General features: G+C 48.7%; 1 protein-coding gene across 2 annotated transcripts in view; it reads right to left on the bottom strand.

Moving 5' to 3' along the window:
- The window catches only part of LOC139059060 (angiotensin-converting enzyme-like), an 86,196-nt gene that overhangs the window by 51,634 nt on the left and 16,215 nt on the right, over positions 1 to 18,347 (bottom strand). For both annotated transcript variants that reach the window (XM_070536896.1, XM_070536897.1), the window contains exons 2-7: positions 15,225 to 15,502; positions 5,415 to 5,573; positions 3,886 to 3,994; positions 3,607 to 3,750; positions 2,934 to 3,125; positions 556 to 653 (exon numbers count right to left, since the gene is read on the bottom strand). In XM_070536896.1, coding sequence (XP_070392997.1) covers positions 556 to 653; positions 2,934 to 3,125; positions 3,607 to 3,750; positions 3,886 to 3,994; positions 5,415 to 5,573; positions 15,225 to 15,461 — 939 coding nt within the window. In that variant the 5' untranslated portion in view covers positions 15,462 to 15,502. The remainder of the gene's footprint in view (positions 1 to 555; positions 654 to 2,933; positions 3,126 to 3,606; positions 3,751 to 3,885; positions 3,995 to 5,414; positions 5,574 to 15,224; positions 15,503 to 18,347) is intronic.

The raw sequence follows: 18,347 nt of genomic DNA, 5'->3' as shown, positions 1-18,347 counted from the left end.
ATGGGTATGATCCCGAAGCCAAGCAAGTTTTAAGGCCACTTGAAGACTCTTTGCCGAGGCCGCAAAAAACGTGACAAGTGCGGTCATGTGAAAACATTGGTCATCGTTTCTGACTTTCCTCGTTCTTTTTTTTCCTGAGCGTTTATGTAATTGGATAGCGGGAATTTTCTGTTCACGAACAAAGTGGGCTCAGAATGACATGACTTGTGGGGCAAATGGTGTGGTAGCGCGCGTGGGTACTAAGTCACGTGGCTCTTTTCATATTTGGCGCGTTACCAGTAAAGTGGAAGAAATAATTATGCCCTACCTAGTGCGCTGAAAACGACTAAATTTATTGTTTTAGCACGCAATAAGAGCTTTCATACTGGAAGTAAAGCCCTCAATTCAAAAGTTAAGTAGTTCAGTAACTAAAATTCTGCAATTACACAGGCAATCAGGTAATTAGTGCACAGGAGTATCCTGGGCGGGAAAGGGGACTGATATGACCGGATTTCGTAGGTCTCACAATCGCACATTGTACCAGTTTTGGCTAGCATAAGCTTGCGCAGTACTTGCCCTTTCTTTCATGGCACCTGTGATGTCAACTGCCGGTTTGTTCGGATATGGTCGGCTCATTTTGGTTACCGCAATCCAATCTTGCGAGTGGAGGTGACCTGCGCAAAGAACATGCAGCGGGTTGTTATTTACCGAAGCCGCGAGTTTCACAATGCATATAATTTTCATCTGTGGCGAATACGTTCCTAAAATGTAGCCTCTATGAATAAAGAAACGAAGAAGTCTATGCTTAGTGTTATAAGCTATTGACATGTTGCCAGCTGTTACTTAGGGATTCCCAGCGCTGTGTTCCAATTAACCAAAAAGCACTAGCAATTCGGATGTAATCGCTTAACTTTTTTGTTTAGGATATATATGGCTGTTTCAAAACACGCGTCACTTAAATATAGGTAACAAGAAGAATGTGTGATGGCGTCATCGAAGTCTTAGGGCACCTTTACCACAATGATACTCATGAATATGAGTCGAATGTCATTAAAAGTGCCCACATGGAACCTTCTAGCTGATCTTCTATCATCATCAGCAACAGCAGCATACAGGTTGATATCTTTAAGTCTACAGAAGAGGCCAAAGCCTTTCCCAGTGATCTTAATTGCTCCGATCCATTCGTACAATGTTCCTCATCTCATCACACTACGTAATGTTCTGACATCGTCGACCTTCACATTCCTTCACTTAAGGGACCAGTGCTTATGGGCTATACGCATTACGTGACCTGATCAGCACCATTTCTTTCCCCCAATCCGAACTAGCATATCCACTGGAGCATACTTCTCTCGTAAGTAAACATTGTGAAGTTTTGCGAATGTCTGATGGAATCTGAGGGAATGCGTATCCGAGACTCTTGAGAAACAGTTCTGTAAGGCAGAGATGCGCTAGTTGAGATTAGGCAAACACATGCTCCAGCACAATACACACATCGGTTATGCTGCGCTGCGGGTAATGGATATAATTTTTAATGACAATGACAACGAAACTACTAGCTCACGGCAATGCAGAATTTTGATTACCCTTCTACGGTGTCGAACACAGCAAGTAAATCTGCACATGAGTAGGTGTGAGATCGCCCCATGCAAACCTTTGTACGTCATGTGGGGATAAAGAATCACTGAAGCATTTTCTCCTGCCATGCCAAAAATACGTATGACTCCGACAGCAAGACCCACTTAGAGCAACCTCTATCGCGTATTGGTCTTCCTCTCTCGGAGCTTTATATTTCATCTCTAGGTGCGAGCGCCTTTGGTCAAGCGCGGAAGGAAGTTTGTCAGATTGAAGTGAATTTTGAAGTTTTAGTTTATTCACACACAAAACGTAAATACATAAATCTACTATACAGAGGAGCATTGCATTGTTACCGACAACGGGACCCTCGTTGTGCACGAGTACGTCACTGCTAGAGGAAGAGTGACATGTTAAGCACTTTTTCATCGCTATTAACATACGATTTAATTTTTTGTAATCCAGCGGCTTCGTCAAAATTGCCGTGATCACTTTTCAAATGCATTTTTTTAGAATTATAATCATTATTATTAAAATATCGAAAGTGCAAACCACTAAGTTAAAGGGAAGCAAGGCCTTATGTTTCCATTGCAAACCTTGGCCAACCCCCTTCTTGAGTACGCACCATATTTTGAAGGCGACAACGAGTACCACATGATTCATCCTTAACTACCCCATTCTCGGCCAATTTCCCAGAGTGGGCATGTGGCACTAACACCCGCGCTCTACATCAACACCTGCATCGTCGCCGATCTCCCGTAGTAGGTGCAGCCATTCCATTAGGAACCAAATCGAAACCAGAGTGATGGCTCCACTCCGAGACTCTTTGGTAGGCCCATGCCTCTTGGCCCCACTGCGTTGTCGGAGAGCTGCCCCAGAAGCGGCCGCCATACTTTTTCTTAACGCTCATTCATGGGCCAGTGGTGGAACTCGTCTCATGTGTCTGGACGCTTATTATTTTGTAGCATTCACAGGTCTGTGTTCTTGGAGGATGGAAGTAGTTTGGTCTCTCCCACAATGTGTGCGTGTTGGAGGAGCAGGCGTTCCGCACTGTCTACAGGTTGGTAAGGAAGCTTTAGTACCCGCTTGTGTAATGCATGCATAGCGTTGTTTAAAAATTAAATCCTGGAGTTTTACGTGCCAAATACCGCGATGCGATTGCGAAGCATGCCGTTCTGTGTGACACCGGGTTAATTTTGAACACCTAGGGTGACCTTATCGAACGTATATTGGGATATATGTTCGGGCTGACCATGGGTTCCTCCGTTGAATGCGTGTATAGTATAGTGTGCACAGAATAAGAGTGGACGCGAACTTCCGGGACCTCGGAGTATGCAGCCTACAAGCCATTTCTTGCATGCACCGTGTTCCGGCCGTACCGAGCAGGTGTGCCGGGATAGGTCCGTCTTCCAAAATCTTGTCCGGGCCGTAGATGGCACGTAACTTGCTGCGCACGTACGCGTGCAGCTCCTGGTAGAGCGGCAGCAGCTGCTCCCACAGCTTGGCCATGTTCCTCTCGAAGCCGTCGTACTCGTACACGTCCTGCCAGAGACCGCTCGCGTCCTTGAAGCCTGCGGCAAAATGGAAAATTCGAAGGCATAGCGTGACTTCGGAGTCTTTCCGCTCGGGCAGGCGTTTTCATATTGTGAGATATGGCAGGAGGGAGAGTGAGCAGGCAGGGCGAGAAACCGTACGAAATTATAAATTAGAACAGCTGCTCATCGGGGCCAAAAAAAAAGAAGTGTATTGTATGAAATCGGCAAGAAAATGTCTGAGCTCATTCCATTCATTTATTCTCGCGAGAAAGAAAATACAACAAGCGCGGGTTTCATCCAATTACACAATTACTTGCATTTGCGCAATGATGCAAATTTCTGATCGTGCATTACCAACTGAAAGTTTCATTTGGTAGTGCACATTGATGCACGAATGCTACTAAATGAAACTTAGAATTGCGGTCGATAGCGTTTGCGGATCCGTGCAGTGTTTTATGCACCTATTACGAAGAATGTGCATCGGCACTATCTGGCCAAGTTAGCTAGCTTATCTCACCGTTCAGCCTGGCCGCTTCGTTCATGAGCTTGACGTAGCGCAGGTACCTCTCCTTCATAGGCTTCCCCGCAACCTTCCGCCACTCGTTCCATACGTGCTGAAGCTCGTAGTAATTCCGGGAGTCCTTGAGGATGTTTTTGATCTCTGATTGCAGATGCGCATGAAAAATACGCACTGTCATCACTTACAACACCAGACGTAGTAGCAATGAGCACAAATGAATTGTAACCTTGTCTCTCAACATGCAAGCTACATATTGTGTGAGTTTCACTGCCGTACCTGGTTCTAAAGACAAGTTGCATTCCTCTGACGTGTTAGTTTTTCGGAGAAAAGGACATATCTTTCCCGAAGCGTGGTTTTGTAGCATTTCCGCAACTATGTTCAGGAGCTGCAAAGAAAGCAAAATCAAGCAGAATTTGTTTTACTCGGAAACAGGGCCCTCGGAATTCTTGGCACATAGAGCCCATTTGAAGTGTTTAACGTTTTTCTCATCGCAAGAGAGAGTGCTCATTTGGAGTGCTTTTGTGATGGATCGTTTTATTTCTTGTCAATCGTCACTTTTCAGCCTTATATTTTCCCAGAAACCGATAGCTGTGAGAGAGCTGATTTCTCGGGATGTCTCAGAAAAACATGATTACTTGAACAAGATAATGCGTTGTGCGTGTGTTTGATAGGTGATTTGAGCGATATTTCATGTGTTCTCAAATTTCTCTCGTGCGATCTGGCGGTGGTGGTAATGCAGCAAAGCGGGCGTTAGCATGGCATACTTAGCGGGCAGTTGCTCCGCCTGAGCCTCTTATGAGTTGACATCAGTGGTGTGTGTCACCAGGTGTCGATGAGCCCCGTGTAACGCAGGAAGGCAGTCAGCAGTGCTTGCACACTCTTCCTGGTTGGCGCAGACCCTCTGTGGAAAATGATGTCTTCAAATGCACTGCGCATACGACCACTCTATTGGAGGCTGTCGACCATCGCTTTTAATTCTGTCTCTAACTGCGGCCATAGAGTGGACTTTGCGCTTTCCCCGCTCGTCGCCTTCTGTGTTTATATCGGCGACATTGAACGTTTCATTTCGCGCAGTCTGAATCTTTCGTGCAAATATTTATTGATGTATATCGAATCCACTTGATGTGTCAAAGCCACTTGATGTAAAGCCATCTGAGCGCTCCTCCTATGCGATTTGTATTTTTGTTTCGTCTTTCTAGGTGTTGTAAGTAGGTTTCACAAAGGAACGAATTGATTTCGACCAGTTGGAATTCCTTATCGCGCACGCAATCCACGGTGCACGGGCACTTTTTTTTCAGTCTTTCTACGTGTGAATGCCCCAATATGTAGATAGTGTACACATCAGCGTGAGCAGAAGTGAGGGAACGTATTCTCAATAGCCCTAACTTGTTAGTATTCCACTTGTCCACGAATTGCAATCTACGATTCGGCAAGAGCGACAAGCACTTGTGGTAAACGGCGACAATATAGTCTGGCCAAGTTTTCTCTTTTGATATTTCTATACATGCGTGAACCGTTGAGAAATCTAATAAAAGAAGCTTAGTATTGAATTTTAATAGTGCACGATGTTTCTTGCAGATGAATTTCACAGTCAGTAATTTGCGTATCGAAAAGCTATAAATCAATGTGGCCGAATCTGTGTGAATTGGTGAACAAATAATTTAATAAAGCTGCTCACCAATTCTTTTGCGTAATCGGAATTTAGTTCCATTGAAGCACGTGCAATTAATAAAAGAACGTATCACAGTAAGTGTAAGAAACAAGAGCGTTTCCTTCGGGAATTAGAAAAGAGCAGGTTTCGTTACCTCATTTTGCTTGTCATCGCTCAACATGGCAGTTCCCAGAACTGACAATTTTTCGAAAATTCTTCGCGTCACCGGATCCTCGAACTTTGTCCATTTGTACTTGGTGACATTTTTCCAGACTTCCTTCTCCAGTTTTTTCATCTCCAGTCTCGCCTTCACCTAAGGAAGGAATACAAATAACGCGGTAAATGTAATGAGAATGCGCGCTCGTGCACGTTCACGTGTAGAAATACGCAATTTGGTCTACTTCAGCACGCGCGAATGCTCTGATTCGTAGCATTTGGGACATACCATTAGTAAAGAACCAGAGATTGAGCACAAGCAATAATAGAGCGACTGCGCAAGGGAATCGTGCATTCGCAGACATTCAAGGCATCTTGCTTTCACTTTCGTCGCACGGTCGCCATGGGACACCAGTGCGATCTTGACTCCAGAATTGGAAGTTTTCGCGATGGCGCCAGTGGTGGCTTTCTTTATTTAAGCTGCAATAGCGCAGGCTACTACGCTGCCCAAGCAGGTGAGGTCGCACAAAGAACATTTCCAAGCCCTTTTCAAACAATGAGACTTTATCGCATTCCGCAGCAATAGCCTTTGAAAATGTTTTGTCCTGGCAACATACGAACGTACAAGCATGCTACGATTTAGGCCTGACGACCTTTTTATGGAGCAGGGAAATATTTATTCCGTTCCAGACCTGTCTTAGAATGACATAGCAGGTAGAAGATTTTAAGTTGTGCTATCGGCCGCCGTACTTGCTATGGGTGGAGCTTGAGTGGCCGCAGCATGCCGGAAACTGACGATGTAGTTCGGTAATTCGATGAAATTTACCTAGCTTCAGGACGATGTATGCGCCCAATCGTCGCGATATCTTCAGAATAACACGGATCCCACACGACAGCAGTGTACTCAAGAACTTGGCCAACAAGGGTGAACAAGGAACTGGGTGAACAAAGCTTAACATATGAAGGAGAGGTTATCTGCTTCCGCCGCAAAAAGCACAGTTTCATATAGGCCTTCATGCACGTGTTATTGATATGCAAATCCCACGTAAGTTTATTGGTAATTGATATGCCCAAATAGGTTACATAAGACACTGGCTTGATTTGCTGTGTAATGACGACAGATCTTTTTAGTAGGTATAGCTCTGGACATGGTCTTAGCAAAATTAATCTGCATTCTCTTACGTTCGAAATAATCCGCGAGTTTACAAATATTACTATTTATTAGCACTCAGGACGCACTGTTGCTAACAAAAGAGTAGGGAATACAATCATCAGCGAACAACTTCACCTTTACACAATCATCAATAGCGGTAGCAATGTCATTTATATACATAAATAAGAGTAATGGTCCCAATTACGGTCCCAATAAAGCACCTGTAATTTATTAGACCATATTCTTTCGATTTCAACAAATTCCGTATAATTATTCAAGGTTGCTTGAACCAAATTAACGAATGTGTCAGAGAGCCCCACTTCCCCCATTCTGGCAGTGAACAAATTATGCGGAATATGATCGACTGCTCTAGATGAAAAATTGGCGTCTATCTGAAGCTGCTCGTCGAATGAGCAGGAAAAGTCATGAATGGTACATAATAACCACATCATATGAAGCCAGCAATGACACCAAGGATGTCATAGTGGAAATTACTTGTACTTACTTATTGAATCAAAAATAATGGCAAATTATAGGAAACAAAAGTGGATGAAAAAACAACTGGCCACAGGTGGCATACTAACCCACCCCTTCGCATTACGCGTGCGATGCTCTTACAAACTGGGCTACCACGGCGCTGTTTTCCCAACCACTTTCTGGAGTATTTATGTTAGCAGCTAGAACTAACCATGGGAGTGTTAGACTGTAATTGGTAAGCACAAGCAATTTCCCCTATGTTGTTCTTGGTGTCCTTGTTTGTTGGTTTTTTATGATATGATTAATAAAAATCGTCAGTTCCCTTTTTCCTAGTTCATTACATTACGAGGATCTCAAATTCGGCAACATTCGGCCTTCAGGTAGCATGTGTTGGTTTATTCAGTAGTTTCCGTCACCCAAACAGATCAGGTACTCGTTGCGCCTGCGGCAGAAAGCATGCTCCACATCCGCGGCCAAGGTTTGTGAGCGGTGGAGCTGGCTAACACTCCCAGGGTTAGTTCTAGTCGTAAAACATAAAGACCTCCAAAAATAGATGGGGTAACGGTGATGCGGTAGCTGAACTGGTTAGAGCACGGCACGCGCAAAGCAAAGGCGTGGGTTTTTATCCTACCTGCGCCCAGTTGTTTTTTCATCCACTTTCATTTTCATTAATTTATCGTTTCTTTAATTCAATTAATAAGTACATGCAATTTCCCCTATGTTGTCCTTGGTGTCTGTTTGTTGACTACTTATGGTATGATTAATAAAAATTAGGCCCCTCGGTTCCCTTTCTTTTTAGATATTAACTGTGCTATTTTGAAAACATTTTTTTTGGGGGGGGGGAATCCATGCTGACAAGACCGAAAATGTTCTCGGGCTAAAGGTAATTAAGTACGTCCCCCCATCCTCAGTTCGGTGTAAGGAATGCGCATGAGTGGTGCCACCTACAGACAAATACATACCCCCGGTTATGCTTAAAACGTGCCACCCACCCCACTGCATACGTGGGCGGAAGTCCGTGGTGCAGAGGCCCGTCATCTCTAGCCCACATTACGTGGGAATACAAGCTCAGGCAACCAAAAATTAATACGACCTGCATTCCGGCGCAAAAATTCGTAACGGATCAGTGGGAGACCTCGCTCGCCACCGAAGGGGAGGAGGCCCAAGAGTCACTCGTCGACCAAGCACGGGGGGCTGCTGAGGCCAGCGGAGCCCAGGACTAGGGGCCCCAGCCACCTGTTTCATACTGTCACGTAGTAGTGACGTTGAAGAACACAGCAGCAATACTGTGACCGACAAAACTAACTTTTATTGGGCGAACCTGTGCCCACAAAACAGGCTACACTTATAGCACAACAATAGCGGCGAACACGGTCGGCGATCGTCGAAATCTGATCAGCGGGCCAAGCGCGTCGGCTTTTATACAGCAGCCGTCGAATGTTCCAGACTAATCGTTGGGACCCGCGTGCCTTCCAGAAAGTTCTACACCATTTGCGTCACGTGATGAAATCTGATAACACATGGTTCGGCGGCAACAGACAGCCGGATAGAAGCATCGATAACTTTCCAGAAACTTCGGATGCATGCAGGCGCGTCCCGCGGTGTACGATAACATTAGTTAGGCGGCGAAACGTGGTCGCCCGATAAAGATAAGTACACGTGTCGTTACCCCTCTTAATAAGCATCGATCCGATGCTGCAAACAAACGAAAGCAGTAAAAAGAGAAGCACTCGTAGCAAAGAAAACAAAATAAGGAACTTCGTCGGCGTCCATAAAAGGGTTTAAGGCGCACCACGTGGACCACTTCAGATCATGAGCGGCGCCGCTGTGAACACGAAATGCCGTCTGGCAAAACCTCATAGTCCAGTGCGCCAATACGTCGGATGACCTTGTAGGGTCCGAAATTGCGCCGTAGTAGTTTCTCACTGAGTCCTCGTCGGCGTATCGCGGGGTCCATACCCAAACACGGTCGCCGGGCTGGTACTCGACGAAGCGTCGTCGGAGGTTGTAGCGTCGGCTGTCGGTCCTCTCCTGGTTCTTGATCCGCAGGCGGGCGAGCTGTGGGGCTTCATGGGCGCGCTGGAGATAGGTAGCGACGTCAAGGTTCTCCTCATCAGTGACGTGCGGCAGCATGGCGTCGAGCGTCGTCGTCGGGTTCCTGCCATAGACCAGCTTGAACGGCGTGATCTGTGTTGTTTCTTGCACCGCCGTGTTGTAAACGAATGCTACGTACGGCAGGACGGCATCCCAGGTCTTGTGTTCGACGTCGACGTACGTCGCTAGCATGTCGGCGAGGGTCTTATTCAGCCGCTCCGTAAGGCCATTCGTCTGCGGGTGGTAGGCCGTTGTCCTCCTGTGCCTTGTATGACTGTTTTTCAGAATGGCTTGGGTGAGCTCCGCTGTAAAGGCCGTTCCTCTGTCGGTTATGAGGGATTCTGGGGCGCCATGTCGCAGCAGGATGTTTTCGACAAAGAATTTCGCCACTTCGGTGGCGCTACCTTCCGGCAGTGCTTTAGTTTTAACGAAGCGGGTGAGGTAGTCCGTCGCCACGATGATCCACTTATTTCCGGTTGTCGACGTCGGAAAGGGTCCCAGCAAGTCCATCCCGATCTGCTGGAATGGTCGGCAAGGAGGCTCGATTGGCTGTAGTAATCCGGCTGGACTTTTCGGCGGTGTCTTGCGTCGCTGACAGTCTCGGCATGTTCTGACATAACGGGCGACGTCGGCGGTGAGGCGCGGCCAATAATACTTTTCTTGTATCCCCGATAGTGTCCGGGGAAATCCGAGGTGTCCATCGGTTGGATCGTCATGTAGGGCGTGCAATACTTCTGGACGAAGTCCTGACGGGACAACTAGAAGGTAGTTGGCGCGGACTGGTGAGAAGTTCTTCACGAGTATATTGTTTTTAAGCGTGAAGGAAGATAATCCGCGCTTAAATGCCCTGGGGACAACGTCGGCGTGCCCTTCCAAATATTCGACGAGGCCTTTTAGCTCCGGGGCTGCCCGTTGCTGTTCAGCGAAGTCTTCCGCGCTTATCATTCCAAGGAAGGCGTCGTCATTCTCGTCATCTTACGGCGGTGGGTCAAGGGGGGCGCGTGATAGGCAATCGGCATTGGAGTGTTTTCTTCCGGACTTGTAGGTTACAGTGATGTCGTATTTTTGTAGTCTGAGGCTCCACCGCGCCAGTCGTCCTGAAGGATCCTTTATATTCGCTAGCCAACGCAACGCATGATGGTCACCGACGACTTTGAATGGCCTGCCATAAATATAAGGGCGAAATTTAGCTGTAGCCCAAACGATGGCGAGGCATTCCTTTTCGGTCGTAGAATAGTTGCCTTCCGCTTTTGATAGCGACCGGCTAGCGTAAGCTATCACCTGTTCGACTACGTTTCTCCTCTGGACTAGAACGGCACCAAGGTCTAGGCTACTGCCGTCAGTATGGATTTCTGTATCGGCGTACTCGTCGAAGTGCGCAAGTACCGGCGGCGACTGCATGCGTCGTATGAGTTCTTCAAATGCGTCGGCCTGCGGCGTTTCCCACTTGAACTCAACATCACACTTAGTTAGACGTGTCAACGGCTCGGCGATGCGTGAAAAGTCCTTGACAAAGCGCCTGTAGTAGGCACACATGCAAGGAATCTGCGCACTGTCTTCTTGTCGATGGGTTGCGGGAACTGTGCGATGGCAGCTGTCTTTTGCGGGTCTGGACGGACACCAGATTTGCTGATTACGTGACCTAGGGATAGAAGCTCATCGTAAGCGAAGCGGCATTTCTCCGGCCTCAGAGTAAGCCCTGACGACTTGATGGCCTCTAGTACTGTCGCTAGCCGCCTGAGGTGATCGTCGAAATTTCGGGCGAAGACGACGGTGTCATCCAAGTAAACGAGACAGGTATGCCACTTCAATCCTGCTAACACCGTGTCCATGACGCGCTGGAACGTTGCAGGCGCCGAGCACAGTCCGAATGGCATAACCTTGAACTCGTAAAAGCCGTCTGGAGTGATGAAAGCCGTCTTTTCGCGATCTCTTTTGTCGACTTCTATTTGCCAATAGCCAGACTTGAGGTCCATCGACGAGAAGTATTTAGCGTTGCAGAGCCGATCCAATGCGTCGTCTATTCGTGGGAGGGGGTATGCGTCCTTTTTCGTGATCTTGTTCAGACGACGATAATCGACGCAGAAACGCAGGGTTCCGTCCTTTTTCTTTACCAGGACAACAGGGGATGCCCACGGGCTTTTCGACGGCTGGATGATGTCGTCGCGCAGCATTTCGTCGGCTTGTTCCCTTATATCTACACGTTCTCTCGGCGAAAGTCGGTAAGGGCTCTGGCGGAGTGGTCGAGCGCACTCCTCGGTGATTATGCGATGCTTGGCGACTGGTGTTTGTCGAATCGTCGATGACGTCGAAAAGCAGCCTTTGTATCGTCGGAGCAGACTTCTGAGCTGCTGTTGCTTAATCACGGGGAGACTTGGATTATTGTCGTAGGTTGGTTCGGGAACCATGGTCGTTGGGGTAGATGCGGCGGAATCCGAGAGGACAAACGCATTACCGGCTTCCAGAATGTCCTCGATGCACGCGATCGTCGTGCCCTTGTTGATGTGCTTGAACTCCTGGCTGAAGTTTGTGAGCAACACTACAGTTTTCCCTCCATGCAGTCGAGCGATCCCTCTTGCGACGCAAATTTCACGGTCTAGCAGTAGACGTTGGTCGCCTTCGATGACGCCTTCTACGTCAGCGGGTGCTTCGGTGCCGACCGAAATAACAATGCTGGAACGAGGCGGGATGCTCACTTGATCTTCGAGCACACTCAAGGCGTGGTGACTACGAGGGCTCTCCGGCAGTATCGCTTTATCTTCCGCCAGCGTTACTGACTTTGACTTCAGGTCGATGATTGCGCCGTGTTGGTTCAGGAAGTCCATACCGAGAATGACGTCTCGTGAGCACTGTTGGAGGATAACGAAGGTGGCAGGGTAAGTCCTGTCATGAATGGTTATTCTTGCCGTGCAGATTCCAGTCGACGTGATGAGGTGTCCTCCAGCTGTCCGAATTTGTGGGCCCTCTCATGCAGTCTTAACCTTCTTCAACTGGGCGGCGATGTGTGCACTCATGACGGAGTAATCGGCCCCTGTGTCCACTAAGGCGGTAACTGCGTGGCCGTCGAGGAGCACGTCGAGGTCGGTGGTTCTTTGTCTGGCGTTGCAGTTAGGCCTTGGCGTCGGATCACGGCTGTGTCGTGTTGAACTGAAGCTGCAGCGTCGCGTCGTCAAGTCGTCTTTCGTCGGTGTAGGCTTGGCTTCCTGACTTCGTCGGGACGGCGGCGTGTCGTTATTATGTCGTCGAGATGGTCTCTTCGTCCTCTTCGTCGGCGGTGGAAGATCTTCGTCAGTTCGACGAACAGCAACCGCACCTCCATCGGTTGCTGCTTTTAGTTTTCCGGATATGGGCTCGCAGAGCGGCCTCGTGCTGTGCCGGTGTATGGTCGGTGCTGCGGGGACAGGTAGCGGCCTGGTGACGGCGAACGGGACGGCCGTCCAGAGTTCCACCGAGTGGCGGCTAGGTAATCGGCGATATCACGTGGGCGCTCCCCAAGCTGTGGACGCTGCGCGTTGACAGCGAACCCTCTTAGTCCCATCTCCCGGTATGGCATCGGCGATACACATGGCCGGCTTCTCCGCAGTGATAGCAGAGCGGGCGGTGGTCGGGGGCTCGCCAAATATCCGTCTTCCTCGCGTAGGTGCGCTGGGCGACGTAGGTGCGCTGGGCGGCGGACGACGGAATTGCGGCGTCACAGGGCCCTGGCGCGGTCGCGGAGGGGGGCCTTGACGGCGTGCGACGGCGGCGTAGGTCATCGCGTCTGGCTGGGGCTGCGGTAATTGAGGTTGTACCTCAGGGACCCCAAGTGATCGCTGAACCTCATCTTTCACGATGTCGGCGATCGAGGCCACTTGAGGCTGCGACGAAGGCAGGACCTTGCGCAGTTCTTCGCGCACAATGGCCCTGATGGTCTCTTGAAGGTCTTCGGAACCCAGTCCTTGTATGGCGTACAACGGCGTGAGCCCCTGGTGGTTATATTGCCGGGTGCGCATCTCCAGAGTTTTCTCGATCGTTGATGCCTCTGCAGGAAACTCAGCTACAGTCTTCGGTGGGTTACGAGTAAGTCCGGCGAAAAGTTCTTGCTTGAAGGAAGTGGACTTTTTTCTCCTCCGACATTTCCAGGTCGGCGTGCCGGAAAAAACGGGCTATCTCCTACGTGAAGATAGCGATCGTCTCGCTTGGCAGCTGCACTCTGGTCTCTAGCAGAGCTTGGGCTCGCTCTTTTCGCGCGATGCTCGTAAATGTTTGCAAGGAGCCGCTTCGGAACAGGTCCCACGTCGTTGAGGTGGATTCTCGAACCAGGTCCTGGCGGTGTCTTCCAATGCGAAATACACATGTCGCAGCTTGTCGTCGCTATCCCAACTGTAAACGTAGAGACCCTCTCATACGTCTCCAGCCAGCTTTGCTGGTCCTCAAGTGTGGAACCGCGGAACGTCGGTGGTTCCCTGGGCTGCTGCAGCACGAGGGGGGACGCTGGGGATGCCATTGGGGTTGCCTTGGCCACAATCTTCTTGGTGTTCTCAGGCAGAAGTCCGTGTTCCGGGGGAAGCTGCTGTGGCCGGCGGCTTGTTCGATGTTCCGGGACGACGTTGCTGTTGTCTGCGGTCGGGGCTTGAATTACGGCTTGTCGGGGGCGTCCGGTACATGAACGTAAAGCTCCTCCACCAGATGTCACGTAGTAGTGACGTTCAAGAACACAGTAGCAATACTGTGAGCGACATAACTAACTTTTATTCGGCGAACCTGGGGCCACAAAACAGGCTACACTTATAGCACAACGATAGCGGTGAACACGGTCGGCGATCATCGAAATCTGATCAGCGGGCCGAGTGCGTCGGCTTTTATACAGCAGTCCTCGAATGTTCCAGACTAATCGTTGGGACCCCCGTCCCTTGCACCAAGTTCTACACCATTCGCGTCATGCGATGAAATCTGATAGCACAAGGTTCGGCGACAAGAGACAGCCGGATAGAAGCATCGATAACTTTCCAGAAACTTCGGATGCATGCAGGTGCGTCCCGCAAGTCGAGGAGGCATCTCTGTAAGGGAATGTCAAGTCAGTGTCTTTGGGATGTGCAATCCGAGACACTGAACGAGACACTGAACGGCGTAGGTGCAGCAGGCCTTCAGCACTACCCATACGTGGGCCGATCCCGAAGATAGTGTAAAACCAGGCCGACCCGCGGTGGAGTTGAAGCAGGCGTTAAGCAGTACCCATACGTGGGCCGATCCCGAAAATAGTGCAATGCCGTTCCAAACCGCGGCGGAGGTTCAGGAGGCTTTAAGCACTCCCCATACGTGGGCCGATATCGAAGACAGTACAATACCGGGACGACCCGCGGCGAAGGTGCAAAGTGCCATTAAGGGGCCCATATACATAGCTTCGCTGGTCATCCTTTTTCACATAGTGGAAGTGCACTGAGTTTTTTTTGTCACTTTTCATCTGGCCCTTCTAACCTGTATAACAATCCAGAAATGAGTGAGCCCATCTTGCAGCATTAGTTACCATCGTTGATCACATTGCATATTCGACATACCCCACATCTGAAGCATGGTACAGCGTACAGTAGTGTGTAATTTCAGTGTAGTAACAGTGGTAAATTGTGTAACAGTCTTAGTTACAATCTTCCACTAGATCCCGTTCGCGATATCACCCATGACACACTTTGTTAAGATGTATAGCGTGTCTTGGGAGTTATAGTAGTTGCAACTAATGTTATTACACTGTTTCGGTGTGCACTAGGACACCACACTCCACTGTAATGTTGTACACCCTGCCGCAGGATGTCATGGTTGGGGTTAAAGCCTCATGATGCAGTGCCTGTATCATGGAGCTCTAAACCCAACCGTGGCATTCTGCGCCATGATGTGCAAGATTACTGCGGTAACCCATCAGCTTGACGAGACTTGACGAGACTAATCTAACAATGTAGTGAGTGCAGTCCACAATTAGAGTGTAACGGCATTATCTTTATTCCCACCAAGATCCCCTTACCGACATCCGCCTTATTTCAACTTTGACATCCTTCCAGAAAATCTAAATCACCGGGCGCAGAAGTGCCCGAGCACGGCTAAAATACTCACGCTGTTGTTCTTGTTGTACTCCGTGAGGTTGTTGGCGTAGTTCCAAACAGCGTTGGTTACTCTGTTATTCATTTGGGTAACGAGATAGTTTGCGTAGCAGGCGTACATCTGGGCCACATCTTCGTCCTCGTTGTCGCCTTCCACAGGTTGCCTGGCAGCTCCGTGGGCCTCGGTCATAACCGCTGCGAGGATCATTCCCACGAGCCACGGCCACATCAATCGATGCGGTGGAGCCATCTCTCACAGGAACTCAGTGGACTCGGCGGCTGTGATTCCTCCTGTCCGAAAAACGAAGCAGCGCATGCCCACTTTTTTAGCCCATCAAGCCCGTATCTTCTGGTCGGCTGTCTGGAAGACAGATCGACCTTCAACCGATTCCTCCCTGGTTCCGAGGTCGGCCTCTCTTTCACGTTCCCTGAAAGTAATGGTTTGAGAACCCCTCATCTTGTCAGGATTAAGCATGCTGGAGGAACGTCTTAAAAACTTCATGTGGCGAATCGGTTGAAAGTTCAGTGTGAAGTCAGAAAACCGCCTTTCTCAATGCAAGGCGAGAACGCGGAGTTTAAGCCCACTGTGCGCATCTGAAAGCTGCCATCCGGAGTACAGTGGCAAACGACCTATTGTTCAGGATAACAAAAGATGTGCCGGCGCAAAACATTCTACGAGCAGGTACGCTTTCGCAGTTCCACGTAGCCCGTGCGTAGAAAGGAAGCGTTGAACTTAGGACAGATGTGTCTAAGCCTATGCTAAAAAGGGGATAGCAAGCAGTGCGGGACACCGTGATAAACACCCGACCAGTCAGGATAGAAGGTGTGCTGAAGGTAATCCAATAGGAGAGGTTGCGCCACTCGTGCGTAAATTACGGAAGGACGCATAGTCATCCCTCTCCCATTCCTATGACGGCATTAGCACGTTGGTTATGCTGCGCCAAACTAGGCGGAGCCTTCTTGAAGAACTATCGAATATATGCGTAGCATTTCATGCGCATCTCTCTTCTCGTGCTCCTCACGCATGTGTAAATAAATAAAGCATGCTACCAGCAGCATAACCCCCACACACACCTCATTATCACGCATCAGGCATTCCGCACCACGCCCACCGTCATATAATATGCTACCCATATCCCTGACAGATGCCATTCAGGAAAGTTCCGCTTGATATCTTTTTTAACCTATCCTTATTGGTAGGCGTTTTCACTATTTCTTTCGTTCAACATGCTTCCGTTTCCTGGACGCAGAGCGTAGGTGCCAAGGAATGAAAGAAAGAGAACGAGTACTCTGCAGGCCGATAGGAATGAGAAGTTATCCGTCGATTGAGCCGGTGCGCGGTTGTCCAGAAGAAATTAAAAAGTTGGTGATGGTCGGATAGCAGCTGTGTGCAACATGACGTGGTTCTGGGAGGCTGCTTGTCTATGCGGAGCAGTAGCCAGGGAAGAAAGGACTCGCATACTCTGCTTGTGCGAGTACAAATGGACGGAGTATAATTTTTCGTTTACTAGTTTTATCCTTGCATGCACTGCCTAGGAACCGTATCTACACTCTGCGGCTGCGGTCAATAACTTCCTTGACGGACGAGCTCAAGAAACAAGGACGCTGAAATCGACGACGCAGCTGTGGCCCAATGAGTGCGGCGGCCGGCTCAGCTGCAGGAGGTGCGTGGTTCGAACCTCACTGCCGCTTACCCACCGGTTTATGCAACTGGTGCAAAGCAGCCGCCTGGTGTCTTGCCTTTCCGGTGCGCGTTGCTTGGACCGTATTTTCACACAAATCAATGAGTTTGTAGTGCATGAGCTAAAACAAACGAAAGACCCCGGCTAACTTTTGAAAAATCAGTGCTCCTAATTCTAGAACTGAGCATGTGTTGGTGGGCTAGTTGGTTAAGCATGATTACAAAGACGGCACCGAATAAAACAACACACGAAGAAGGGAAACACGAGACAGCACGTAGGCGCACTAACAACTGAGTGTTTTATTTCTTGACATAGTAATATATAGCTGCTGTCAAGGTTCAAAGCAACAAGAAATAAACAGGACAGTCATCTGCATCGCACAAGGAAGCGAAGATACAGAATAACATTTTAAGAGTCACTCTCAAGATATGCCAGTTCCTTTGTCGAAAGCGAAACTGAGACTTCACCGATACATTCAAGACCGCGCTTTTTTATCTCAAGCGCTTCCAATATCTCCCTTGTGAGTTGATGGTCAGCTCTGTACAGAACACGGTTCTATCGAAATCTGGGATGCACTTGTGAGCCTTACAATGGGCACTTATATGACCGGAGAGCTCGTTTTCCATCTTATATCTGTGCTCATGTAATCTGTCATTCAGACAGATTACACGAGCATTACAGATCTGCCCGTTTGGCCTACATATGATGAACCGCACGACAAGGGGACCGAATAAACTATTTTCTGTACACATCTGACATGTTTCTGCCCATGTTTTTTTGCGCACACCTGTTTGTTTTCCCGATTTCCTGCGTTCACTTTGGCACACATCAAACCAAGACGTTTCGGAGCGGAAACTATAACACGAACACCAGATCGTGTACCTACTTTTTTGAGATTGTGCGATATGCCGTGAACATATGGCAGATATGCCGTGAACATAATGGCAAATAGAGTCGAGAAAAAATTGAGCCTTGATGTATTCTTCACGGCAAATACTCATAAATATAACTCTCCCTTCCGCGTCATAGTCTCAGAAAATGGGTCATGGCAAAAACAGGTCTCCTTGTTTCTCCAGCAAAATTTGAATAGACTACCCATCGACGACCCGTTTCGCGTGAAGAATTCGGAAAGCGTCGCAAAATACATGGCACAGAATGAGAACAAATTGCTATCCGCCTTCTCTGTTGACATAAAAGACTTGTATTACTCAATACCACAAAATGATTTGATGAAAAGCGTCAATGACTGCATCGATAAATTTGGAGCAATTGCGTTCCAGAATGCCTCTGGCATAGCAGTAGGTTCCTTTTTGGAACTGCTGCCCGTTTACCTGAAGTCCACGCACATAAAATGGAACGACGACGTCTTTCTACAGAAAGAGGGTGTCTGTATAGGTTCGTGCATCACCCCTGTTTTAAGCGACATCTTTTTAGCTTCAAAAGACAACCTGTTA

The sequence above is a fragment of the Dermacentor albipictus genome, chromosome 4, assembly GCF_038994185.2.
Source record: "Dermacentor albipictus isolate Rhodes 1998 colony chromosome 4, USDA_Dalb.pri_finalv2, whole genome shotgun sequence".
In the NCBI taxonomy this organism is placed as follows: Eukaryota; Metazoa; Arthropoda; class Arachnida; order Ixodida; family Ixodidae; genus Dermacentor; species Dermacentor albipictus.
This window is presented reverse-complemented; position numbering and strand designations above follow the sequence as displayed.